Consider the following 27,110-nt stretch of genomic DNA (forward strand, 5'->3'; position numbering starts at 1 on the left):
CCCTCAAAACTTTAAGGCCTTTTACTGTCCCCAGTTCAACGTACACCTGTGTAATTATGATGCTGTTTAATCAGCTTCTTGATATGTCAATGTAAACAAATTTGCGTACAACATTTTAGAGAAATAATATTTTTGTGCATATGGAACCTTTTTGGGGATATTTTATTTCAGCTCATGAAACATGGGACCAACAATTTACATTTGCGTTTATATTTTTGTTCAGTGTAGTTACATTGAAAGTAGGCTAAACGAGGTCATGGATTCACAGGTATGGAATGACAAGGAAAGGTATTGTTTCAAAGAAAGTGTAACTGTATCAGTTGTGTTGATCTAGGTTAGAGCAGCGCTGCAGTTTCACCACCCCATTTAATTTTGATTTAATTAGATTGAACTAACCAAAACATTAGCAGTTGAAATAGACACATTATTATACTTCTAAACACCACCCCGGCCTTGTTAGCATTATGCAGCGGGCTTGTGTTACTCGGAAATAAAATAGAACGACTAAGGTTACCTACTTGGATTATTGCAGCAAAACAAGGACATACTTTTCATAAAGTTAACCCTCCAAAAACACCATAACACAATGTATCTATTGTTTATTGTGTATGGTGTGCATGGTGTCGTTTATTATGAATTCAATGGAGCATCTCTGTTCTCGAGCACGGAAGGATGCACTGCGCTCGCTCTAATAACATCTCCCGCCCTCACACATGCTTCAAGGCACCCGCTATCATGGTTCCAGAGAAAAACTGCGTATCGAAAACTTAAACTCACCTTCCTCCTCTCCCATACGTTCGTCCTTCCAGTCACAACAGAGCACCATCAACCTCATTCACTCTCCGATTCCGGGCTCTATGAGAGCCTGACTCTGATGAACAGATAACCGGTCTCACTTCGACCAAAGCCCCGCTATTCGTGGTGTGTGTTTATGAAGCCGGATAGACTAGATCCTCACAGCTGGATACTATTTCGATTCATTCGATGAGGAGAGAATGGGCGATTTGAAACAGTCAGGCTGGGGGACCGGAAAATATGGGTTGGCCAACCGACAACAATCCCTGGAAATTTGGTCTGCGTAGCACAATCAAAAGCAACTGACGGCAGAGAGACGAAGCGATGCGCAATGCACCCATCACAGAAATAGGAGATGTATCAGAATAGCTGTATTAGAATAGTCATCTAGTCTATGAGAGCAGGCAGGAATAGGCTAGTTGCAGTAAAAGTCTACATTCAGACATTTTAAAGTTCCTGAATAACATTTGAGCCATTGATTCATTTTGATATGTTGGTGCAGTTTGGGTGCAGGTGGAAAAAAGCGGATACCTGGGCACAAATGTGTATTTATTAACCATTTTATTTCGTTATTTTACTTAAGCAAATAAAATGCCGGGATTACCGGGAACAAGTCACATGTGCGTCATGAAAATGTAAAAGTGCAAAACCCCATCGTTCCTCCTTTTTTGCCATTTAAATAAGATGAATACTATCCCACCGCATGGAAGACACCGTGCGGCGTGCCCGGGATCCGAGCGGCTCACACACAGTTCAGAAAAGGCCCTACGGGTAGGCTACAAGAACTGAAGCGAGTGAGAGTCATGATAACCTAGGGCAATTACTACAACATACAGTCCACACAATCCCTAAAGAGACATCGTAGTGTAACTTCATAACAGAGTGAATCCATCTTTGTTCAGTAATGTCTAGTGAGTCTTATTCAACTGTAACTAACTCAAGTAAAGAGTGAAATGGGAGCTCACTCTCACAATTTACACAGACTAGGGGAAGCCTACACACAGACACATATTAAAAAAGCCCTTACATATACAGTATAACAATTCTCATCAGTGATTAAATGCATTACCCAAATATATATTTTTTTTAACAAACATGTTTTGCCTTATTAAAGATTACACAAATATGGTGATAGTCTACTTTCATGAGCGGAAACATTTGAAACTTGAATAATGAGCGACAACTTGCATAAATGAAACTATAACTGCACGTGAAACTAGAATGATTTCAAATATGCATAACATTCTAGGCACTTAATCTAGCACACCAGAAAAATTATACGTAATTAATAAAACAAAATGTTCAATTCATACATACATAATGTACAATACATGCCAGAGCAGTATCGAAATAATTTCAGTTTTACTTTTACATTTTTGTAAAACTAAAAACATACAAATCACTTAAAAAACTAAAAAACACTGTTTCAAAGGTCTTGGGTACAAACCAACACAATGTATGCAATGAATATCACTCAAGATATCACCTACAAATCTTTTGAACACCTTTGGATTGATTGTCATCAGCTTTACCACATTCAGAGCAACACCTGCTCATCATACTTCACAAGTTTGTCAGAAATCAAGGTAAGAAGGCTACTTACACCATGGCCCTTAAAATATAGTCAAAGTTGAAGATGGCAGATGGACTGTGAAACCTGTGCCCACACACACACATGCTATGCCACTGCTATTTCACCCAGGGATATAAATAGCAGCAGAGATGATAGAAAGCCAGAGGAGGCAGTTCTGAAGATACATGGCCAAAGTTTATCAGCACTTTACTATCCACACCCCTTGAAGCTCAACCCTTGGTTTGACATGTCAGTATGCGAAGAGCGCCAACTTTGGTACACACAGACACTAAGCACATGGAGAGGGATGTATAGTTACAGGAATGGTGCTGGTTTTGACTTGGAGCACTTCTCTGCATTCAAAGCATGCTTAATGGCTCTAGTTGGATAATCTTTCATATTCTCCTATATACCCAAACATCTCTGGCAACATGTGCAAGCTCACAAGCACATAGAGAGACACAGCCACATATCAACGCCCACACACATGCATGCACACACAAACACTTGGTAACTACTAAAAGGGGAGCATCGCAGGCATGTCAGTAAGAGCTGATGAACACCACGAACAATGATAAAGGCACAATCAAAAACACTAAGTCACATCAAATGTGTGCAAAAGTCTGGGTCGGTGGGTTTGTATAAAAAATATATTGAGTCAAATAAAGTACAACATATCTTTACATACTCTAATGGGGGATTTTGTGCATATAAAATGTACATTCTAGATCATGCAGTAGCACCATTGTTTCTTGAGGTTCAACTTCTTCTGAAGAACACCCTCTACTTCCGCCTTCCACAGTATTTGCTTTGGCATCCAGCAGCAACTCCTCCTGTAGAGAAACAACATTGGAAGAGAGGATATTTTAAATGCATGCATTTGTAAGAGGGTTTGCATTTGTACTTGATTCGGTATCAGATTTATGTCTTTTTTTGGTCACATGCCAGAGTGTGTGTCTTATCGTACCTGGTCTGTAGCCTCCTCCTCCTGCCCCACCAAGGAAGCCCTGGAGTGGGCCATACTTGGCTGCTTTGGCTGCGAAAAAAGTTAGTTAATCACAGGTGTTTTTGTGATCACTAATTATAATTTTTTAAACAGTGTTGGCAAGTCATTTCCTGAGCAGCTTTAACATGTTTTTCTAACCACACTGCACAGATGAGTACACTTTCTGGAAATCTGTTGCTTGACCACAGCAGCCAAGAGCCCCAGGAAGCCTTGTGAGTGAGTTAGCATATGCTAACAGGTTGTCAAACAAGAAAAATGCTAACAGGTTGTATTTGTATTTATAATGGATCCCCAAAGCAGCAGCTACTCTTCCTGGGGTCCAGCAAAATTAAGTCAGTTTATACAATTTTAAAAACATTACAATACATTCACAACACACTATGTGCCCTCAGGCCCATACTCCACCACTACCACATATCTACAGTACTAAATCCATGTGTATGTATAGTGCATATATTATCGTGTGTGTGTGCATGCGTCTTTGCCAATGTTTGTGTTGCTTCACAGTCCCCGCTGGTCCATAAGGTGTTTATTGATCTGTTTTTTTAAATCTAATTTTGCTGCTTGCATCAGTTACTTGATGTGGAATAGAGTTCCATGTAGTCATGGCTCTATGTACAACTGTATGCCTCCCATAGTCTGTTCTGGACTTGGGGACTGTGAAGAGACCTATTGTGGCATTGTTTGTTGGGTAAGCATGGGTGTCCGAGCTGTGGGCCAGTAGTTTAGACAGACAGCTCGGTGCATTCAACATGTCATAAATCTCATAAATAAAAGTAGTGAGGAAGTCAACTTCTCCTCAACTTTCAGCCAGGAGAGATTGACATGCATATTATTAATAGTAGCTCTCTGTGTATATCCAAGGGCCAGCCGTGCTGCCCTGTTCTGAGCCCATTGCAATTTTCCTAAGTCCTTTTTTGTGGCACCTGACCAAATGACTGAACAGTAGTCCAGGTGCGACAAAACTAGGGTCTGTAGGACCTGCCTTGTTGATAGTGTTGTTAAGCAGGTAGAGCATCACTTTATTATAGACAGACTTCTCCCCGTCTTAGTTACTACTACTGCATCAATATGTTTTGACCATGACAGTTTACAAACTAGGGTTACTCCAAGCAGTTTAGTCATCTCAACTTGCTCAATTTCTATATTATTTATTACAATATTTAATTGAGGTTTTGGGTTTAGTGAGTGTTTTGTTCCAAATACAATGCTTTTAGTTTTAGAAATATTTAGGGCTAACTTATTCCTTGCCATCCACTCTGAAACTAACTGCAGCTCTTTGTTGAGTGTTGCAGTCATTTCAGTCGCTGTAGTAACTGACGTGTATAGTGTTGAGTCATCCTCATACATAGACACTCTGGCTTTACTCAAAGTCAGTGGCATGTTATTAGTAAAAATTGGAAAAAAGCATGGGGCCTAAACAGCTACCCTGGGGAATTCCTGATTCTAACTGGATTATATTTGAGAGGCTTCCATTAAATAACACCCTCTGTGTTCTGTTAGACAAGTAACTCTATATCCACATTATAGCAGGGGGTGTAAAGCCATAACACATACCTTTTTCCAGCAGCAGACTATGATCAATAATGTCAAAAGCTGCACTGAAGTCTAACAAGACAGCCCCCACAATCATTTTCTCATCAATATCTCTCAGCCAATCATCAGTCATTTGTGTAAGTTCTGCACTTGTTGAGTGTCCTTCCCTATAAGCATGCTGAAATTCTGTTGTCAATTTGTTTACAGTGAAATAGCATTGTATCTAGTCAAACACAATTTTTTCCTGAAGTTTACTAATTGTTGGTAACAGGCTGATTGGTCGGCTATTTGAGCCAGTAAAGGGAGGTTTACTATTCTTGGGTAGCGGAAGAACTTTAGCTTCCCTCCAGACCTGAGGGCACATGCACTCTAGTAGGCTTAAATTGAAGATGTGGCAAATAGGAGTGGCAATATCGTCTGCTATTATCCTCAGTAATTTTCCATCCAGATTGTCAGACCTCGGTGGGTTGTCATTGTTGATAGACACTATTTTTTTCACCTCTTCCACAGGGACTTTACGGAATTCAAAAGTACAATTCTTGTCTTTCATATTTTGGTCCGATATACTTGGATGTGTAGTATCAGCATTTGTTGCTGGAATGTCATCCCGAAGTTTGCTTATCTTGCCAATGAAAAAGTAATTAAAGTAGTTTGTATTATCAGTGGGCTTTGTGATGAATGAGCCATCTGATCAATGAATGAATGAGCCGAGTTGGCTTTTTTCCAAAAAATGTATTTTAAGGTGCTCCAGAGCTTTTTACTATAATTTTTTATATAATTTATCTTTGTTTCATAGTTTAGTTTATTTTTATTTAGTTTAGTCACATGATTTCTTAATTTGCAGTATGTTTGCCAATCAGTTGGGCTGCCAGACTTAATTGCCACCTTTTGCCTCATACCTCTCAACCATACAATTTTTAAATTCCTCATCGATCCAAGGGGATGTAACCGTTTTTACAGTAATTTTCTTAATGGGTGCGTGCTTATTTGTAACTGGTATAAGTAGTTTCATAAATGCGTCAAGTGCAGCGTCTGGTTGTTCCTCATTACAAACCACAGACCAGCAAATTTTGTTTACATGATCAACATATGAATCACTACAAAACGTATTGTATGACCTCATATACACTATATTAGGCCCAGCCTTTGGAACTTTGGTTTTCCTAGATATGGCTATTATATTGTGATCAGTACATCCTATGGATTTGGATACTGCTTTAAAGCAAATATTTGTAGCATTAGCAAAGATGTGATCAATACATGTTGATGATTTAATTCCTGTGCTGTTTGTAACTACCCCGGTAGGTTGACTGACAACTTGATCCAGGTTGTAGGCACTGGTTACAGTTTGAAGTTTTTTCCTGAGTCGGCAGCTTGATGATAGCCAGTCAATATTTAAATCACCCAGAAAATATACTCCTCTGTTGATATCACATACATTATCAAGCATTTCACACATATTATCCAGACACTGACTGTCAGCACTTGGTGGTCTATAGCAGCTTTCCACAATAATTGGTTGGCTAGCCGCATATGCTAAATATAGAGGAGCTATTGATATTCAGTTGTGCTGCGACTGCATAGGATGCCCTAAATCGATAGTGTTAATGAATAATTCTTAGCTATTACAAATGTAATGATTTGAACTGCAGGTCTCCTACAGTAGGGGTGCAGGGTGTACTCAGAGGTGTGATCAGTATGTGTCTAATATAATGTGAATAATACTTGATCTATGCACCATAAAGGGGCCTACATTGATGACTTGATGGCATGAGGGCATGATGACAAGTCATAACAACCAGTCATAATAATTTATGATACTGCATTAGCACAGATTATTGGCAATAGCACATCATTTGGCATTTGTAGATTTTCCATTGTAAATGCGTGAAAGGTTAAAATAGTTATATAAAAACACACCTCCCACCTATGTGAGCAAAAGGCTGACGACTATCTACTAAGTACCAGTCAAAGGTTTGGACATACCTACTCATTCAAGGGTTTTTTCTATTTTTTTGGACTATTTTCTACATTATACAATAATAGTGAAGACATCAAAACTAGGAAATAACACATATGGAATCCTGTAGTAATCAAAAAAGTGTTAAACAAATCAAAATATTTTTGATTCTTCAAAGTAGCCACCCTTTGCCTTGATGACAGCTTTGCACACTCTTGGCAATCTCTCAACCAGCTTCACCTGAAATTAGTGATGGACCTATATGACATTTTTGGCCGATACCGGTATCCGATATTGTCCTTGCCAAAGAAATCGATACCGGTACCCAATATTTAACATTTTAGTGTCCTTTTAAGCATTCTAGTACAGTTAAATAGTTAACACACACACACACCCAGCGCTCTAAGTCCGGTCGAGCCTCAATAGCCAGATGACACTAGCTGGTTGCTTATAACATTAGCTTTGGGCAACAGGGTTAAGTAGCTGGCTAGCTATTCATTTTCATGAACTGAAGTTCAATTTCAATAGGTGAACAACAAGTGGCAATCTAGCTAATACTTACTCACAAGGATTCCTAAATCATTGCGAAGAATAATGAAAATGACTGCAGTTTCTACTGGTCATTGTTTTCAGGCTGGTTGTATTGGTGCTAGCTAGGTACCAAGCTAAAGCTACCTACTCCAGAAGTTGCGGTCGAACAAATTATGCTTAATTATCAACGCGGTATTGTAAACACATCGTTCATGAACGGTATTTGCTTGTTTGCAGACTTTTTTGCATAGCTTTGACAGTGCTACTATATATTTTTTGACATGCAAAGACTGCATTCCATAGTATGTGTGTCTTGAAGATAATAGCAGTGACACTATTACTGTATAACTCCGGTAGAACAACATCGGAAAAATAGCGCACTTGGTAGTGTGTACCGGTGCTCGACCAGTCGGCGAAAGCCAACATCACCCACGACAGAAAACGGTTGAGTGTCAAGGGCAATGAATTCCATTATCTTGGCCTTAAAGGATTTCGCCTTTTGAGTCGTCTCGCTGAAATTTTGGGCTAGGTTATGAATGCTGTGTTGCACGTGTAGCGTTATGTGGCGTCATTACGGCACATACCTACGTTATATAGGTACGCACATCAGCTTTGACATCGGTGTTGCACATTGGCGTTAAAGTAGACATCGGTCGATACCGATGTTGGCATTTTTAGCTAATATCGCCCAATTCCAATATGTTCACCGATATATTGTGCATCCCTACCTGAAATGCTTTTCCAACAATCTTGAAGGAGTTCCCACATATGCTCAGCACTTGTTGGCTGCTTTTCTTTCACTCTGCGGTCCAACTCATCAAAAAAAACATCTCAATTGGGTTGATGTCGGGTGATTATGGAGGCCAGGCCATCTGATGCATCACTCCATCATTCTCCTTCTTGGTCAAATTCCCTTACACAGCCTGGAGGTGTGTTTTGGGTCATTGTCCAGTTGAAAAAAAAATGATAGTCCCACTATGCGCAAACCAATTGAGATGGGTTATCGCTGCAGAATGCTGTGGTAGCCCTGCTAGTTAAGTGTGCCTTGAATTCTAAATAAATCACAGACAGTGTCACCAGCAAAGCAACCCCACACCATCACACCTCCTCCTCCATGCTTCACGGTGGAAACCACACATGCGGAGATCATCCATTCACCTATTCTGCGTCTCACAAAGACAGCGGTTGGAACCAAAATTCTCAAATTTGGACTCATCAGACCAAAGGACATATTTCCACTGGTCTAATGTCCATTGATTGTGTTTTTTGGCCCAAGCAAGTCTCTTCTTATTATTGGTATCCTTTAGTAGTGGTTTCTTTGCAGAAATTCGACCATGAAGGCCTGATTGACACAGTCTTCTCTGAACAGTTGATGTTGAGATGTGTCTGTTACTTGAAATCTGTGAACCATTTATTTGGGCTGCAATTTGAGGGGCAGTTAACTCAAATGAACTTGTCTTCTGCAGCAGAGGAAACTCTGGGTCTTCCTTTCCTGTGGCGGTCCTCTTGAGAGCCAGTTTCATCATAGCGCTTGATGATTTTTGCGACTGCACTTAAAGAAAATGTTCTTGAAATGTTCCGGATTGACTGACCATGTCTTAAATTAATGATGGACTGTAATTTCTCTTTGCTGATTTCAGCTGTTCTTGCCATAATATGGACTTGGTCTTTTACCAAATAGAGCTATCTTCTGTATACCACCTCTACCTTGTCACAAAACAACTGATTGGCTCAAACACATTAAGGAGGAAAGAAATTCCGCAAAGTAACTTTTAACAAGGCACACCTGTTTATTGAAATGCATTCTGAGTGACTACCACATGAAGCTGGTTGAGAGAATGCCAAGAGTGTGCAAAGCTGTCATCAATGCAAAGGGTGGCTACTGTGAAGAATTTCAAATGTAAAATAGATTTTGATTTATTCAACACTCTTTTGGTCACTACATGATTCCATATATGTTATTTCATAGTTTTGATGTAGAAAAGAGTAGAAATAAAGAAAAACCCTGGAATGAGTAAGTGTGTCCAAACTTTTGACTAGGACTGTAGCTGAAAAAGTGGATTCTGATTAGACAAAAACAGTAATACCTTATTTGCATAAGTATTCAAACCACTTGCACATACTTCCATTGTGACGCCATTTCCAGTCACAACTTGCAGACTTGTTTACACGTTGCTGTGCGTTTTGTTGCCAACCTTACTTTGCTACCTGACAACTTTATGGTTTTTACTTTTTAATTACCGTTTATATTTTTGTTTTTATTCAACTTTTTCACTCCGGACGCTTTACCTAGACGTGGTTCGTCAGGACATCCTACAGCCGAAGCTAAGTAGTAACATTAACATGATGCCTTCTAATTGCAGTCGCTGTACTCATAATATACAGGAGAACGATCGCCTTACGGCGAGGATAGCTGTGCTGCAAACCCAGCTTCAGACGCAATCGTTAGGCAAGGGTAATTTAAGTGTAGGAAAGGATGAAACAGCGTCTGTGCCACCAGTAAGTACAGATAGTAACGTTAGTATAAATCCCCTCGCACGGTCCCCCGCAGCCAGACAACTTTCTCACGGTTTCTGGAGGGAAATGCTGTAGGAATGCTCAACCGGTGTCGCTCATTCAGCCAACAGAAACTTTCAACTGGTTTTCCCCATTAAGCAGCGAGTCGGAGTCAGAGGCCGAGTCTTCTCTGGTCTCTACTCCTCCCGTTACGGGGTCTGAGACGCCGAAGCTTCCCACCATTAGCTCTGACAAATTGAAAACTCTAGTCATTGGCGACTCCATTACCCGCAGTATTAGACTTAAAACGAATCATCCAGCGATCATACACTGTTTACCAGGGGGCATGGCAACCAACGTTAAGGCTAATCTGAAGATGGTGCTGGCTAAAGCTGGCGAGTGTAGAGAGTATAGAGATATTGTTATCCACGTCGGCACCAACGATGTTAGGAAGAGCAACATAGCTTCAGCGTGTAAATCAGCTAGAAAAATGTGTCAGCATCGAGTAATTGTCTCTGGCCCCCTCCCAGTTAGGGGGAGTGATGAGCTCTACAGCAGAGTCTCACAACTCAATCGCTGGTTGAAAACTGTTTTCTGCCCCTCCCAAAAGATAGAATTTGTAGATAATTGGCCCTCTTTCTGGGACTCACCCACAAACAGAACCAGGCCTGACCTGCTGAGGAGTGACGGACTCCATCCTAGCTGGAGGGGTGCTCTCATCTTGTCTACCAACATAGACAGGGCTCTAGCTCCACAATGAAATAGGGTGCAGGCCAGGCAGCAGGCTGTTAGCCAGCCTGCCGGCATAGTGGAGTCTGCCACTAGCACAGTCAGTGTAGTCAGCTCAGCAATCCCCATTGAGACCTAAACATGGCGGTGTTCGCCTTAGCAATCTCACTAGGATAAAGACCTCCTCCATTCCTGTCATTATTGAAAGAGATCATGATACCTCACATCTCAAAATAGGGCTACTTAAAAGGCAATTATAGTCAATGAACTAATCACTGATCATAATCTTGATGTGATTGGCCTGACTGAAACATGGCTTAAGCCTGATGAATTTACTGTGTTAAATGAGGCCTCACCTCCTGGCTACACTAGTGACCATATCCCCCGTGCATCCCGCAAAGGCGGAGGTGTTGCTAACATTTACGATAGCAAATTTCAATTTACAAAAAAAAAAAATGACGTTTTCGTCTTTTGAGCTTCTAGTCATGAAATCTATGCAGCCTACTCAATCACTTTTTATAGCTACTGTTTACAGGCCTCCTGGGCCATATACAGCGTTCCTCATTGAGTTCCCTGAATTCCTATCAGACCTTGTAGTCATAGCAGATAATATTCTAATCTTTGGTGACTTTAATATTCACATGGAAAAGTCCACAGACCCACTCCAAAAGGCTTTCGGAGCCATCATCGACTCAGTGGGTTTTGTCCAATATGTCTCTGGACCCACTCACTGTCACAATCATACTCTGGACCTAGTTTTGTCCCAGGGAATAAATATTGTGGAACTTAATGTTTTTCCTCATAATCCTGGACTATCGGACCACCATTTTATTACGTTTGCAATTGCAACAAATAATCTGCTCAGACCCCAACCAAGGAACATCAAAAGTCGTGCTATAAATTCACAAACAACACAAAGATTCCTTGATGTCCTTCCAGATTCCCTCTGTCTACCCAAGGACGCCAGAGGACAAAAATCAGTTAACCACCTAACTGAGGAACTCAATTTAACCTTACGCAATACCCTAGAAGCAGTTGCACCCCTAAAAACTAAAAACATTTCTCATAAGAAACTAGCTCCCTGGTACACAGAAAATACCCGAGCTCTGAAGCAAGCTTCCAGAAAATTGGAACGGAAATGGCGCCACACCAAACTGGAAGTCTTCCAACTAGCTTGGAAAGACAGTACCGTGCAGTATCGAAGAGCCCTTACTGCTGCTCGATCATCCTATTTTTCCAACTTAATTGAGGAAAATAAGAACAATCCGAAATTCTTTTATGATACTGTCGCAAAGCTAACTAAAAAGCAGCATTCCCCAAGAGAGGATGGCTTTCACTTTAGCAGTGATAAATTCATGAACTTCTTTGAGGAAAAGAGCATGATTATTAGAAAGCAAATTACGGACTCCTCTTTAAATCTGCGTATTCCTTCAAAGCTCAGTTGTCCTGAGTCTGCACAACTCTGCCAGGACCTAGGATCAAGAGAGACGCTCAAGTGTTTTAGTACTATATCTCTTGACACAATGATGAAAACAATCATGGCCTCTAAACCATCAAGCTGCATACTGGACCCTATTCCAACTAAACTACTGAAAGAGCTGCTTCCTGTGCTTGGCCCTCCTATGTTGAGCATAATAAACGGCTCTCTATCCACCGGATGTGTACCAAACTCACTAAAAGTGGCAGTAATAAAGCCTCTCTTGAAAAAGCCTAACCTTGACCCAGAAAATCTAAAAAACTATCGGCCTATATCGAATCTTCCATTCCTCTCAAACATTTTAGAAAAGGCTGTTGCGCACAACTCACTGCCTTCCTGAAGACAAACAATGTATACGAAATGCTTCAGTCTGGTTTTAGACCCCATCATAGCACCGAGACTGCACTTGTGAAGGTGGTAAATGACCTTTTAATGGCATCAGACCGAGGCTCTGCGTCTGTCCTCGTGCTCCTAGACCTTAGTGCTGCTTTTGATACCATCAATCACCACTCACCACTCACCACGCTCTCTCTAATTCTCTCTTTCTTTCTCTCTCTCGGAGGATCTGATTCCTAGGACCATGCCCCAGGACTACCTGACATGACTCCTTGCTGTCCCCAGTCCATCTGGCTGTGCTGCTGCTCCAGTTTCAACTGTTCTGCCTGTGATTATTATTATTTGACCATGCTGGTCATTTATGAACATTTGAACATCTTGTCCATGTTCTGTTATAATCTCCACCCGGCACAGCCAGAAGAGGACTGGCCACCCCACATAGCCTGGTTCCTCTCTAGGTTTCTTCCTAGGTTCTGGCCTTTCTAGGGAGTTTTTCCTAGCCACCGTGCTTCTACACCTGCATTGCTTGCTGTTTGGAGTTTTAGGCTGGGTTTCTGTACAGCACTTTGAGATATCAGCTGATGTACGAAGGACTATATAAATACATTTGATTTGATTTGACTTGCTATGAGACTCAAAATTGAGCTCAGGTGCATCCTGTTTCCATTGATCATCCTTGAGATGTTTCTACAACTTGATTGGAGTTCACCTGTTGTAAATTCAATTGATTGGATATGATTTGGAAAGGGTCAGAACTGTCTGTTTAAGGTCCCACAGTTGACAGTGCATGTCAGAGCAACAACTAAGTGGAGGTCGAAGGAATAGTCTGTAGAGCTCCGAAAAAGGATTGTGTCGAGGCACAGATCTGGGGAAGGGTTTCTGCAGCATTGATGGTCCCCAAGAACACAGTGCCCTTCATCATTCTTAAATGGAGGAAGTTTGGAACCACCAAGACTCTTCCTAGAGCTGATCAATTGGGGGAGAAGGGAGTTGGTTAGGGGTCACCAAGAACCCGATGGTCACTCTAACAGAGCTTTAGAGTTCATCTGTGGATATATGAGAACCTTCCAGATGGACAACCATCTCTGCAGCACTCTACCAATCAGGCCTTTATGGTAGAGTGACCAAACGGATGCCACTCCTCAGTAAAAGGCACATGACAGTCCACTTGGAGTTTGCCAAAAAGGCACCTAAAGGACTCTGACCATGAAACAAGATTCTCTGGTCTGATGAAACCAAGATTGAACACTTTGGCCTGAATGCCAAGCGTCACATCTGGAGGAAACCTGACACCATTCCTATGGTGAAACATGGTGGTGGCAGCATCATGCTGTGGGGATGTTTTTCAGTGGTAGGGACTGGGAGACTAGTCAGGATCGAGGGTAAGATGAACAGAGCAAAGTACGGAAAGATCCTTGATAAAAACCAGCTCCAGAGTGCTCAGGACATGAGACTGGGGCAACGGCTCACCTTCCAACAGGACAACAACCCTAAGCACACAGCCAAGACAGCGCAGGAGTGGCTTTGGGACAAATCTCTGAATGTTCTTGAGTGGCCCAGCCAGAGCCTGGACTTGAACCCGATCGAACATCTCTAGAGACCTGAAAATAACTGTGCAGCAACGCTCCCCATCCAACCGGACAGAGCTTGAGAGGATCTGCAGAGAAGAATGGGCTGTACTCCCCAAATACAGGTGTGCCAAGCTTGTATCGGCATATCCAAGAAGACTCGATTCTGTAATTGCTGCCAAAAGGGCTTCAACAAAGTACTGAGTAAAGGGTCTGAATACTAATGTAAAATGTAATATTTCAGTTTTTTAATATAAATTAGCCCCCCAAAATAAAAAACTGTTTGTCATTATGGGGTATTGTGTGTAGATTGATGAGGGAAAAAAAACAATTTAATACATTTTAGAATAAGGCTGAAACGTAACAAAATGTGGAAAAAGTTAAGGGGTCTTGTCACGTTCTGACCTTTATTTCCTTTGTTTTGTATTTATTTAGTATGGTCAGGGCGTGAGTTGGGTGGGCAGTCTGTTTGTTTTTCTATGATTTGGGTATTTCTATGTTTCGGCCTAGTATGGTTCTCAATCAGAGGCAGGTGTCATTAGTTGTCTCTGATTGAGAATCATACTTAGGTAGCCTGGGTGTCACTGTGTGTTTGTGGGTGATTGTTCCTGTCTCTGTGTTTTGCACCAGATAGGACTGTTTAGGTTTTCACACGTTTCTTGTTTTTGTAATCAGTTGTTCATGTTTACGTATTAAAAGAACCATGGACACTTACCACGCCGCATATTGGTCCTCTGATCCTTTTCGCCTCTCCTCTTCGGAAGAAGAGGAGGAAATCCCTGACAGGTCTGAATATTTTCCGAAAAAGCACTGGATGCTGAGCAGTTTCTCTCTTGGCAGTGCTAATATACAGTGGTGTGCTCTTAGCAAACATATGCACTGACAGAGGAGGCTGGTGGGAGGAGCTATAGGAGAATGGGCTCATTGTAAAGACTAGAATGGTATAAATGCAACGGTATCAAACACAAACTTATGGACTCCATTCCAGCCATTACAATGAGCCCATCTTCCTATAGCTTCTCCCACCAACCTCCCCTGGCTCTGCACTACAAATACAGCCGGACAGTGACTTGTGAATTTACATTAGGTTAATATCCCAAAGATTTCCACACAATATCAGCACAGCACCACTGGAGTAGGACATCAAATTCTCTAAATCCTGACATGTCATAGGTCTTATTAAACTAGCTCTGAAAAACCTGCCTTACTTTATGAAACATAATCCGACTGTCAGTAATCTTCCCTGTGCTCAGGAAAATTCAGATTATCGGACTTTAATAGACACTGGTTGGTACACCATCTGCACTGACAAGTACTCACTGTTCTATCAAACCCCATCCTCTCATCACGTAAGATTATTTGGATGAGATTAGAATGTCATCCTCCGCTAAGAACAGACTGATTATAATAAAATAGGAAATGTACTAGGTGTAACAGAATCTGATTATTTCAAGCAAATTTCTCTCCCATGCATTGACTGTGTGGTGTAAGGTTTGACTGAGTAGGACGACAGATACCTTACAACAGGGGAAAAAAGGAAGACACCAGTACCTTGTTGAGGAGTCAGTGGTGCCGTCTGGCCTGCTCCATATGCTCCTAGTAGACAGACAAACGTTTAAGAAAAAGTATTTGGAGTTTGGAAGGGATGAGATGATTTTTGCTGGTGTTTCATGTTTAAAATAGCATAATGTAGTAGAATCTTGAAAAACTTTGATCAGAGAATTTTTGGATAGAGTGAGAGAGCTGAAGACCATTTCTTCATTGTGCATTGGAACACACAAAGCAACCAAAACACACTTGTTCAGATAGAACACAACTAATGGAAAGTGGCTGTGTTTTGGTGCGTCATGAAGTAGGATGATCAGTATGGGTCTTTTCTCAGGACTCTCTCAAAGCAAGTTTAGTCATAAGCACACTATGGATCTGAACAGAAAACAGCAGACATCACATAATCACAAGGGGATTTTCCTCATGTAATGATGAGGTGCTTTGGAAATTACATAATACAAAACTTAGAGACTTTTGAAGAAAGTACAATTACGGTTTAACATTATCTGATAGAGTATCAACCACATACTTTTAATAATACTGCAGTAGCAAAAGACCATGTTTTGGTCTCATTACTGTCTGTGTAAACCAATAGTAAAGAAGTAATAGATATCTAGTAAACATATAGCAAATAGTAAACAAGCACACTGCAAGGGTAAAGCGTTCAACTGGTGCCAGAAATAACATTCGCCATCTGTATCTGTTGTGTCAGTGAACATTCTGCATTTCAGACTAGACAGGAATATGCAGCAGAGCTCATTAAATCATCCAAAAAACGTTTAATTATTCCCAAGGGTGGTCACACCATTGAGACATCCTGAATTAAATGATGACGTTTAATCATGTCAAGTGTAAGAAATTGTAAATGAACAGGCATTTATATGTTAAGAAAAAAGCCTCTAATAGAGATTTGGTTAATTTCAGATATAATGCTAGACATCATCATGTTGCCAGACAAAAGTCAATGCCAATTCAAATTAACTCTACATCATCAGTAATAATAGGAATTGGGACTTTTCCATTTTAACCTATAAATTGAAGAGGTTACCAGGAGTGTTTGATGTTTTCTGTGTACAGTATTTAGTCAGCCACCAATTGTGCAAGTTCTCCAACTGAAAAAGATGAGAGAGGCCTGTAAGTTTCATCATAGGTACACTTCAACTATGACAAACAATGAGAATTTTTTTTTTTTAAATCACATTTTTCATGAATTTATTTGCAAATTATGGTGGAAAAAAAGTATTTGGTCACCTACAAACAAGCAAGATTTCTGGCTCTCACAGACCTGTAACTTATTCTTTAAGAAGCTCCTCTGTCCTCCACTCGTTACCTGTATTAATGGCACCTGTTTGAACTTGTTATCAGTATAAAAGACACCTGTCCACAACCTCAAACAGCCACACTCCAAACTCCACTATGGCCAAGACCAAAGAGCTGTCAAAGGACACCAGAAACAAAATTGTAGACCTGCACCAGGCTGGGAACACTGAATCTGCAATAGGTAAGCAACTTGGTTTGAAGAAATCAACTGTGGGAGCAATTATTAGGAAATGGAAGACATACAAGACCACTGATAATATCCCTCGATCTGGGGTTCCACGCAAGATCTCACCCCGTGGGGTCAAAATGATCACAAGAATGGTGAGCAAAAATCCCAGAACCACACGGGGGGACCTAGTGAATGACCTGCAGAGAGCTGGGACCAAAGTAACAAAGCCTACCATCAGTAACACACTACGCCGCCAGGACTCAAATCCTGCAGTGCCAGACGTGTCCCCCTGCTTAAGCCAGTACATGTCCAGGCCCGTCTGAAGTTTGCTAGAGAGCATTTGGATGATCCAGAAGAAGATTGGGAGAATGTCATATGGTCAGATGAAACAAAATAGAACTTTTGGTAAAAACTCAACTTGTCGTGTTTGGAGGACAAAGAATGCTGAGTTGCATCCAAATAACACCATACCTACTGTGAAGCATGAGGGTGGAAACATCATGCTTTGGGACTGTTTTTCTGCAAAGGGACCAGGACGACTGATCCGTGTAAAGGAAAGAATGAATGGGGCCATGTATCGTGAGATTTTGAGTGAAAACCTCCTTCCATCAGCAAGGGCATTGAAGATGAAACGTGGCTGGGTCTTTCAGCATGACAATGATCCCAAACACACCGCCCGGGCAACGAAGGAGTCGCTTCATAAGACGCATTTTAAGGTCCTGGAGTGGCCTAGCCAGTCTCCAGATCTCAACCCCATAGAAAATCTTTGGAGGGAGTTGAAAGTCCGTGTTGCCCAGCAACAGCCCCAAAACATCACTGCTCTAGAGGAGATCTGCATGGAGGAATGGGCCAAAATACCAGCAACAGTGTGTGAAAACCTTGTGAAGACTTCCAGAAAACGTTTGACCTCTGTCATTGCCAACAAAGGGTATATAACAAAGTATTGAGATAAACTTTTGTTATTGACCAAATACTTATTTTCCACCATAATTTGCAAATAAATGAATTAAAAATCCTACAATGTGATTTTTCTGGATTTTCTTTCTCATTTTGTCTGTCATAGTTGAAGTGTACCTATGATGAAAATTACAGGCCTCTCTCATCTTTTTAAGTGGGCGAACTTGCACAATTGGTGGCTGACTAAATATTTTTTTGCCCTACTGTATGTGTGCAATATTTTGCACCATGCTTGTAAAACATTAAAACCTGATTTTCATGGTCAAAGCATGGTCAGAGTAGCTATCGGATTCACAGAAGCTGCAGTATAAGTGAGAGTAACTAGCATCTAGTGACTACGCCGAGAGAGCGAGTGAGAGAGAGAGACTTACATTCCCAGCACCACCTCAATTCTTTTATTTTCAAAGCCAATTAAGTGCTTAGAGCACTCAATGTTCCCCATCAATTCATTTAATGAGGTGAAACTAAACCAGGTATGGGGAAGGTGGCTGTTCCTTTCAATTGTTTCTAGATCTGTTCCCCTCTCTCTTTCTCTCCCAGAGGTTAGCTCTAATACCAAAGCAACAGGCCTGAGGGCTGCTTGTCTGTCTGTCATTCTGGGTTACCTGTCTGTAGACAATTCAGCTTTAGTCCACCTCCTGATCCAGGCAGAAATGGGGTGAACATGGGCAGTTAAAGAGCCACCAGCGCGTAGAGTAAGGTTGACTTTTTGTTGTTTCGATTTTTGTTTTGTGTTGATGTTTTGTCAGTACAGCGGGAAATGTAGAGAGGGAGACAGATAGTAGGGGCATAGACAGAGGGTAGCCGAGACAAGGCTCAAACCCCTGTCACCAGGGGGCAAACAGTATGTGGTCCGGATAAGGGATCAGGTTAATTTACATCTATTATCTTGATGGTTATGTTGAGTGGCTAGCTTATTTGACCTTGATATAACTGTTGGCGACTATTTCTCAGTATTTAATTCAGTTTGCAAAATTATGTCAAATTTGCCAAAAGTCTAAACTTATGGCCAATCGACACTTTTCTACATTTACTGTAAGTGAATGATTGGCACATGCTTACAAAGGGGAACTCAAACTACTGAAGTGAATGCCCTTGCTTCCTCTGTCCTCCCTGGACAGTAAAGATTAACAGATATTAACAACTATCAACTTGGTTCTACTCTAAGCTCTTTTTGTTCTACTTTTATCTTCATAGTTCCTGGGTCACAACATCCCATTTTCTATAAAAGCATACTGTACACACACTGCATCTGATTTTCACAGATCGAGGTTCTACACGTTACCTGGGTAGGGTTGCAGTGGGTAGCCGCCACCTTGCTGTGGGTAACCCCGTTGTTGTGGGTAGCCACCTCCGTAACCTGGGAACACACCAGCACCTGCAAGGGTAACACAGCAAAAATGTACAAAACAACAACTACAAACACAACAACACTATACGTATTCATTGTATACATTTAGTCTACATTTAGCTAGGGTTACATACCCTACTGTAGCTTTGGCCACAGACTCAACTTATGCATTACTTTTTTCTTAACAATCAGCCCAGAACACAACCAGTCAAATGTCAACATGCAGTATGAACTGAGAGGTCATATGCATTATGTATGCAAATTTACCAGGCCAGTGTGTTTTTGCAAATATTCTAGCTACAGTATTTATCAAAAGGCTAATGGTGCTGAATTCTCTTTGGGAAACAACATTTGCATACAGTATTAGCAAAGTTGTACCATATGTGATAGCACGTGAAACAGGCAGTATGTTGTACTGTGGGATGCTCTGCTCTCTGTGTCAGTGAATATTTGACCAATGGGAGGTGGATAGTAGCCTGCAGGCATTGGCTAGTCTGTATCCATGGGGCCTGGGGCAGAGAGCAGAATCTCTCCACTGCTAGACCAGCGTGATAACACTCCAACCAAACATCAAGGGAGAGGAGGAGAGGAGGGGATGCTGAAAGCTCCACAGCCTTGGTAATACACTTCCAAGTATAATCCTGAACATAGGTCAAAACCCTGCCAATGTGTTAACATAAACCTACGATGAGGATGTCAATTAAGGCAGCCCACCGCACCTCTCTGATTCAGAGGGATTGGGTTAGATGCAGAAGGCACATTTCAGTTGAATCCATTCAGTTGTACAACTGACTAAGTATCCCCCCTTTCCCTTCCCATATGAAGACATGAATTGTGCAATGCTTGTCTTGCGATGCCTGACTTGTCATAGAAGACTTTTCTTCACAGTGTTTTGACAGTGGGTCTTAGTAGGGTGACACTGTCCTACTACCTACAGTGCATTCGGAAAGTATTCAGACTCCTTGATTTGTCCCCCACATTTTGTTACGTTACAGCCATATTCTAAAATGGATTACATTTCAAAATTCATCAATCTACACACAATACCCATAATGACAAAGTGAAAACAGGTTTTTAGAACTACCTTATTTACATAAGTATTCAGACCATTTGCTATGAGACTCGAAATTGAGCTCAGGTGCATCCTGTTTCCATTGATAATCCTTGAGATGTTTCTACAACTTGATTGGAGTCCCACCTGTGGTAAATTCAATTGATTGAACATGATTTGGAAAGGTACACATCTGTCTATATCCCACAGTTGACAGTGCATGTCAGAGCAAAAACCAAGCCTTGAGGTTGAAGGAATTGTCCGTAGAGCTCGGAGACAGGATTGTGTCGAGGCACAGGTCTGGGGAAGAGTACCAAAAAATGTCTGCAGCTGCACTGAAGGTCCTCAAAAACACAGTGGCCTCCATCATTCTTAAATGGAAGAAGTTTCAAACCACCAAGACTTTTCCTAGAGCTGGCTGTCCGGCAGAACTGAGAAATTGGGGGAGAAGGGCCTTGGTCACCATCTCTACGGTGAAGTATGGTGGTGGCAGAAAAATGCTGTGGGGATGTTTTTCAGTGGCAGGGACTGGGAGACTAGTCAGGATCGAGGGAAAGATGAACAGAGAAAAGTACAGATCCTTGATAAAAACCTGCTCCAGAGCGCTTAGGACATCAGAATGGGGCAAAGGTTCACCTTCCAACAGGACAAAGACTCTAAGCACACAGCCAATACAACGCAGGAGTGGCTTTGGGTGGCCCAGCCAGAGCCCAGATTTGATTTCTGAATACTTATGTAAATGTGATATCAGTTTGTTATTTGTATTACATTTGCAAAAATTACAATAACCTGTTTTGTCTTTGTCATTATGGGGTATTGTGTGTAGATTGATGACGAAAAACCACAATTTAATACATTTTAGAATAAGGCTATTACGTAACATTTTCTGGAAAAGTTAAGGGGTCTGAATAATTTCTGAATGCACTGAATGTGTGTGCATTTTTACCAGTTTATGAACATGAAGATGAAACCTCGCAGTTAACTTCAGTAAACTACAGAAATTACAGCAGGACAGTCAGTCTCACCTGGACTATAACCAGCACCACCCGCACCTAGGTTACCATAACCTATTGAACAGGAGAGAGTGGAGCATTACTGAAGAGTTGATATAGTTGAACAATTTCAAATACTATTTGAACCCATGTTTGCTGTTGAAATTGGCTACGCTGTAGGCAGGAACATCTTGTATACAATGACGGAGTCCTACTTCCAGTTGCAGAGCACACGCTGTACCGTTATAGGCAGAGTAGGCCGACTCTTCAGAGGTCCATGCTGCTATAGTATCTCTAAACCTTCACTCTGCCTGTGACGGTAATCAGTCTCCACTGGGAGTGTTTGTTGCCTCATTCTTCTATGTCTTGCCCTACAGCACTCTCTGATTTTCATATGACTTAAAAATCAAGATTTCTCACTACTTTTACGAGAACTCAAAATCAAATCAAATCAAATTTATTTATATAGCCCTTCGTACATCAGCTGATATCTCAAAGTGCTGTACAGAAACCCAGCCTAAAACCCCAAACAGCAAGCAATGCAGGTGTAGAAACTCTACTCCAAAATAAAGATAACATCACTATGATATGTTGCTCAGATGTGGTAGTATATGTACATAAAAGTAAGAGTAAAATATGTAAGAGTATTAGTACAAAGCTGGGCTTTAAGTGTCAGGGTTTTTACCTGGGGGTTTGGGTGCTTTTTGACCTGCTCCTGCCCCTGCTCCCAGACCTTCACCAGTGGGATACCTCACACCTGAAACATGAGACTGGGTTAGTTCTCCTATAGCCTCGTACCAGGCCTCTAGTGTGTGACACTAGTCCTCCACTAAGAACATGGCTGACATTTCACACACTAGATAGTTATTATCTGTAGCTTTATAGGATCAGCTACTGTCGATGACAGTTGAACCTATCTAGCTAGACTTGGCAGTTAAAAACAAGGACAAGACATTTCCCTGGCTATGGTCAAGCTTTGTGTTGTTACAAAGCTACAACCACAGAACGTCCCAGAGGTCATTGTTTGAGGTGGCATGAGAGTTTTAACGGTTTGGTTTGGAGAGGGTGTTTCTAGCTCAGTTGGCATTGGGGTTTGAGACACAGTCCCATTGGCATCTCATTCCTGGTTCTAGTGTCTGTCACAGTCACCTCTCCAATCGCCTCATTGGTCATAGGAAGTGCAAGTCAATTACATTTCCTGGACAACGGTCACTCTGAGAGGCCAGCTGGCCTGCTTCCCCTCTCTCATACATACCCTGTCCCTGTCCATAACCACCTTGACCATAACCATACGGGTATCCCCCTGAATCATGATGGAAAGAAAAGCAGCTTTATTCCTGACATGATGACTTCATTGCCTAGGGAACACCAGAAATTGTCTCAGCAAGATGTATGTAACACAATGTTATACAGAGTTGACCTGAGGTAAGGAGTACGGAGTTACAATAAGCCATTGAAGTTATGGGATGGGGTTGAACTCAACATGTCTCTTCGTACGGCACCATTTTGGGCACATTGTGGATATTAATTGTTCAGTTACACAGAAAGCTTATTTATTTCCTAAGACCGGTACGAAAGTGATTCCATACCTGCACCACCACCTGCTCCAGTAAGAGGAATACCTGCTCCTCCAGCCACACCGCCTGCTCCTCCAGCCACACCGCCTGCTCCTCCAGCCACACCGCCTGCTCCTCCCACAACTACAGGAGAGATACAAAACACAGTGAGTGAGATCATATACAGTGAGCTCCAAAAGTATTGGGACAATGACATTTGTTTGTTTGTTTTGGCTTTGTAGTCCAGAACTTTGGATTTGAAATGATACAATGACTATGAGGTTAAAGTGCAACTATCAGCTTTAATTTGAGGGTATTTTCATCCATATCGGGTAAATGTTCCAAAATTGCAGCACTTTTTGTACATAGTCCTCCCATTTTAGGGGACCAAAGGTATTGGGACAAATTCACTTATATGTGCATTAAAGTAGTCAAAAGTGTAGTATTTGGTTCCATATTCCTAGCATGCAATGATCACATCACACTTGTGACTCTACAAACTTGTTGGATGAATTAGCTGTTTGTTTTGGTAGTGTTTCAGATTATTTTGTGTCCAATAGAAATAAATGGTAAATAATGCATTGTGTCATTTTGGAGTCACTTTTATTGTAAATAAGAACACAACATGTTTCTAAACACTTCTACATTAATGTGGATGCAACCATAATTATGGATAATCCTGAATAAATCATGAATAATGATGAGTGGGAAAGCATAAATATCATACTACCCCGCCCTCCCCCCCAAAAATGCTAACCTCCCCTGTTATTGTAGTGGCGAGAGGTTAGCATCTATTGGGAGTATGATATTTGTGCGTCTAACTTTCTCACTTCCCATTATTTATGATTCATTCAGGACTATCCGTAATCATAGTAGCATCCAAATTAATTAATTTTGAGAAACATATTTTATTCTTATCCAATGTGCTGGAGTACAGAGCCAAAACAACAACAAATGTGTCACTGTCCCAATACTTTTGGAGCTCACCGTACTGTAGCTACATCTTTAATAAACACTTCTTATGGCACACTCTGACACACACCTGGATGTTTCAGGGGCTTGGCTCCAGGAAATTGTCCAGCTCCTGCTCCGTATGGATCTGAGGAAATACAGAGAACATAAACGTAATTTGCACAGCCTATTTTTACTCTCTACTCAACAGTGACTGTAATGCAATATCACCAGGGATACGGACATGAGATTATATTAATGGACAAATACCTGAATAAACCAATTACAGTGATGGGGATTTAGTCTGAGTAGAAAGTAACCCAAGGCCGCACATGGCCATAGTGAATTCAGTTTGAGACTCCATTACAAGGATGCAGACAGAGAAATTAGCTTACTTCCATATCCTCCTCCATAGGGATATCCACCAGCACCTGTGGAGCAATATATGCCATTAAAACCCCATGGACATAACATATGGTTGGGTGTGGGGCTGTGGGATGGGTCACTGATCTGAATGATGGTCACTGATCTGAATGATGATCTGAATGTCACACTCAAGCTATATTGTCCTAGCTCTATCAACAATAATCTCTTCAATATGACCTTGTAATTTGATAGTGAAGACCTACAGACAGTGTGAAGCTTTTAAAGTGATGACATAAGAGGTTTACTGTAAGGTCAGCCTAGAGGTCAGAGTTCATGATCCAGTACATCTGGTACAATTCAAACTAGATTATTTGAATTACGTTGTTTTCTTTCTTTGTCTAGAATAGTAGTTTTAAGAGGCTGTGGTGGAATGGCCTCCTATCATCTCCTCCTATTTCCTTCTCTCCCCTCTCTCATACATACCCTGTCCATAACCTTGACCATACCGGAGTTGTCCTGCTGAATCATAACGGAAAGAAAAGCAGCTTTATTCCTGACAAGGGAGCACCAGTGAGTGGCTCCGTCAGGTCACGTAGCTAACATACTAATTCCAATAAAGCTAGCTGCTTCCTGCTTATATAATAAACTTTAATATGCCTTAAAACATATCAACATATTACACCACTTATCCCTGGCCTGGCCATAAAATCCTTTTTGTTTTTTTATCAGACCTCTGATTTATTCATTTACAGAGAAGAGGCTGACACAAGCCAAGGTCATATCTCAGTGAAGTCATGCAGTAGTTTGAAATAAAAACAGATATGTGTGTGTGTGTGTGTGTGTGTGTGTGTGTTTGTGCGTGTGTGTCTGCTACTAGTGTAGAGATGATCCGGTTGTGGTCTGCTCTTCTCCTCTCTCATACATACCCTGTCCATAACCGCCATACGGGTATCCCCCTGTATCATGATGACAAAGAAAAGCCGCTTATTTCCTGAAATGATGACTTCATCACCAGGGCACCCAAATGAATGGCTCAGTCAAAAAATGTTAGTTAAGACAATAAATCAGAACATCTTAATGCAGATTCAGTCATGCAAGGGGCCTTTCAGGTTTAAGACCTCATACATTTATTTTGCGCTCTCATCTAGTTTAAGATTCTTTGTTGACCAATAGCCATACAGCTGCCTTCATTTTATGTTCTAATCAAAATATGTATTTGAATGCTCAATAGAAATGTTTCACAAAAATATATAGGCCTGAATTGTTTTCTTTTTGCCTCTAGTGAAGGAACTACCCAGCTAGCTGAGACAGTGATAACATATTCAACACATTCACAGGACTTCAGGCAGTTAAATTAATTTCAGATTGATGGTGCAGAACTGTCTCTATCATCCTGCTGCAAATAGCTTCGCCCTAAAGCTTTACCTCATACGGCATGGGTTTCAAATAATGCATATAACATGAATGTATATAGATGACTGCTTCCACGTGTCTAGATTCAGTCAATTCTTTAATATTACATGTCCTAACAGCACCTTATAAAGGCCTGAGACTACTAGCAAATCTAACTGCACCTTTTACTATCATATACTGTTGACTTTTTTGACCTTATCTCTGTACATTTCTAATCAATATGACTGTCTTGCAATGGCTAACACGTTTTAGGTACGTCAACAAATTTGTGGCCTGGGTTAGCATTATGATCAGTCTTAATTGTATGTTTTGGTGCATTAGACCAGATAAAAGAGCTGATGCTGCTGTTCATTGTGTGTAAACAACTCTTGCTATTGACTCACGTGAAGAAGGTAATAACATCCTTATCTGATCAATAACAAAGCATATTATTCCTAATCGTGTGTGCATAAGGGTTGGAACATCACTGTTATATGAATGTGCATAGGGGTTTATTAATTATATTTATATTGGCATGTAAAAGTGTTCAATCACATTAGTGGATGGGTTATGGATCTGTGCTGTAATACTACTGCAATAATATGATATTAGCAGGGTTTCAGAATCCTTACCTGCACCAGGGGGTTTAGGAGCTTTGCCACCTGCTCCGACACCCACACCTGTAAATAATATAAAGCCTAGAGGTTAGAGCATTGGTCCAGAAACCAAATCGGTCACTAGTTTGAATCCCCAAGACGACAATTTGATCAATCTGCCGATGTGCCCTTAAGCAAGGCACTTAACCCTAATTGCTCCAGGGTCGCCGTTGATAATGGCTGACCATGGCAGTGACCCCACTCTCCAAGGGTGTCTCAGGGGGAGTTGGGATATGCAAAAAACACATTTCCAATTCAGACATTTGTATAATGTACGTGTGAAATTGGACAAATTTAAACATCCACTAAATTAATATTATTAATTATTAATCATGTCACTACACAACTGGAAAACAAACTACTCAACAGCATCGCCTGCAGGAAATAGTCACCATCATGTGGCTAAACAATGTCACATACTCTGCTCCTTATAGTCTCCACTATCGAGACACTTTACCTCCAGGCTGCTGTACTCCAGTAGCAACTACATGAGAAGTATTTGAAAGAAAACCAATAGTAATTGAACCCAGGTCTGCTATGGTGGACACAACACTCACCAGGCTGAGCTGGGCCTGTACCAACTGGAAACAAAGAGAAGTTTTTAACACACAGATACAGAGCATATTGGTTCAAATTGATGATTAAATACATTTAAAAAAAATCACAGGTCAACAATGAAGATGAACTGATAGTAAAGCAGTCTAAAAAAGCAGTCAAAGATAAGAAAAGATAGTAAAGTACAGGAATGTTGATAGGTACAAGTAGGACGCCATTTTCATGCAGAAGGATTTTTA

General features: G+C 41.1%; 2 protein-coding genes across 31 annotated transcripts in view; both read right to left on the minus strand.

Moving 5' to 3' along the window:
• Positions 1-1,040, minus strand: part of LOC112237570 (LIM domain kinase 1) — an 82,787-nt gene extending 81,747 nt beyond the window's left edge. Inside the window, exon 1 of the mRNA XM_042296158.1 lies at positions 778-1,040. Coding sequence (XP_042152092.1) covers positions 778-835 — 58 coding nt within the window. The 5' untranslated portion in view covers positions 836-1,040. The remainder of the gene's footprint in view (positions 1-777) is intronic.
• Positions 1,041-1,339: 299 nt separating this feature from the next.
• The window catches only part of LOC112265467 (elastin), a 96,632-nt gene continuing 70,861 nt past the window's right edge, over positions 1,340-27,110 (minus strand). For 25 of the 30 annotated variants that reach the window (XM_042296182.1, XM_042296178.1, XM_042296166.1 and 22 more), the window contains 14 exons: positions 26,874-26,897; positions 26,293-26,340; positions 25,195-25,224; positions 24,752-24,787; positions 24,298-24,333; positions 23,994-24,050; positions 22,985-23,095; positions 22,651-22,698; positions 22,081-22,152; positions 21,429-21,470; positions 19,287-19,379; positions 15,559-15,603; positions 3,336-3,404; positions 1,340-3,201 (listed from right to left, as the gene is read on the minus strand). In XM_042296182.1, the coding sequence (XP_042152116.1) occupies positions 3,152-3,201; positions 3,336-3,404; positions 15,559-15,603; positions 19,287-19,379; positions 21,429-21,470; positions 22,081-22,152; positions 22,651-22,698; positions 22,985-23,095; positions 23,994-24,050; positions 24,298-24,333; positions 24,752-24,787; positions 25,195-25,224; positions 26,293-26,340; positions 26,874-26,897 (761 nt within the window). In that variant the 3' untranslated portion in view covers positions 1,340-3,151. The remainder of the gene's footprint in view (positions 3,202-3,335; positions 3,405-15,558; positions 15,604-19,286; positions 19,380-21,428; positions 21,471-22,080; positions 22,153-22,650; positions 22,699-22,984; positions 23,096-23,993; positions 24,051-24,297; positions 24,334-24,751; positions 24,788-25,194; positions 25,225-26,292; positions 26,341-26,873; positions 26,898-27,110) is intronic. The other 5 variants (XM_042296164.1, XM_042296160.1, XM_042296170.1 and 2 more) reach the window with 3 other exon arrangements.

Source organism: Oncorhynchus tshawytscha, linkage group LG13 (assembly GCF_018296145.1).
Source record: "Oncorhynchus tshawytscha isolate Ot180627B linkage group LG13, Otsh_v2.0, whole genome shotgun sequence".
Taxonomy (NCBI): Eukaryota; Metazoa; Chordata; class Actinopteri; order Salmoniformes; family Salmonidae; genus Oncorhynchus; species Oncorhynchus tshawytscha.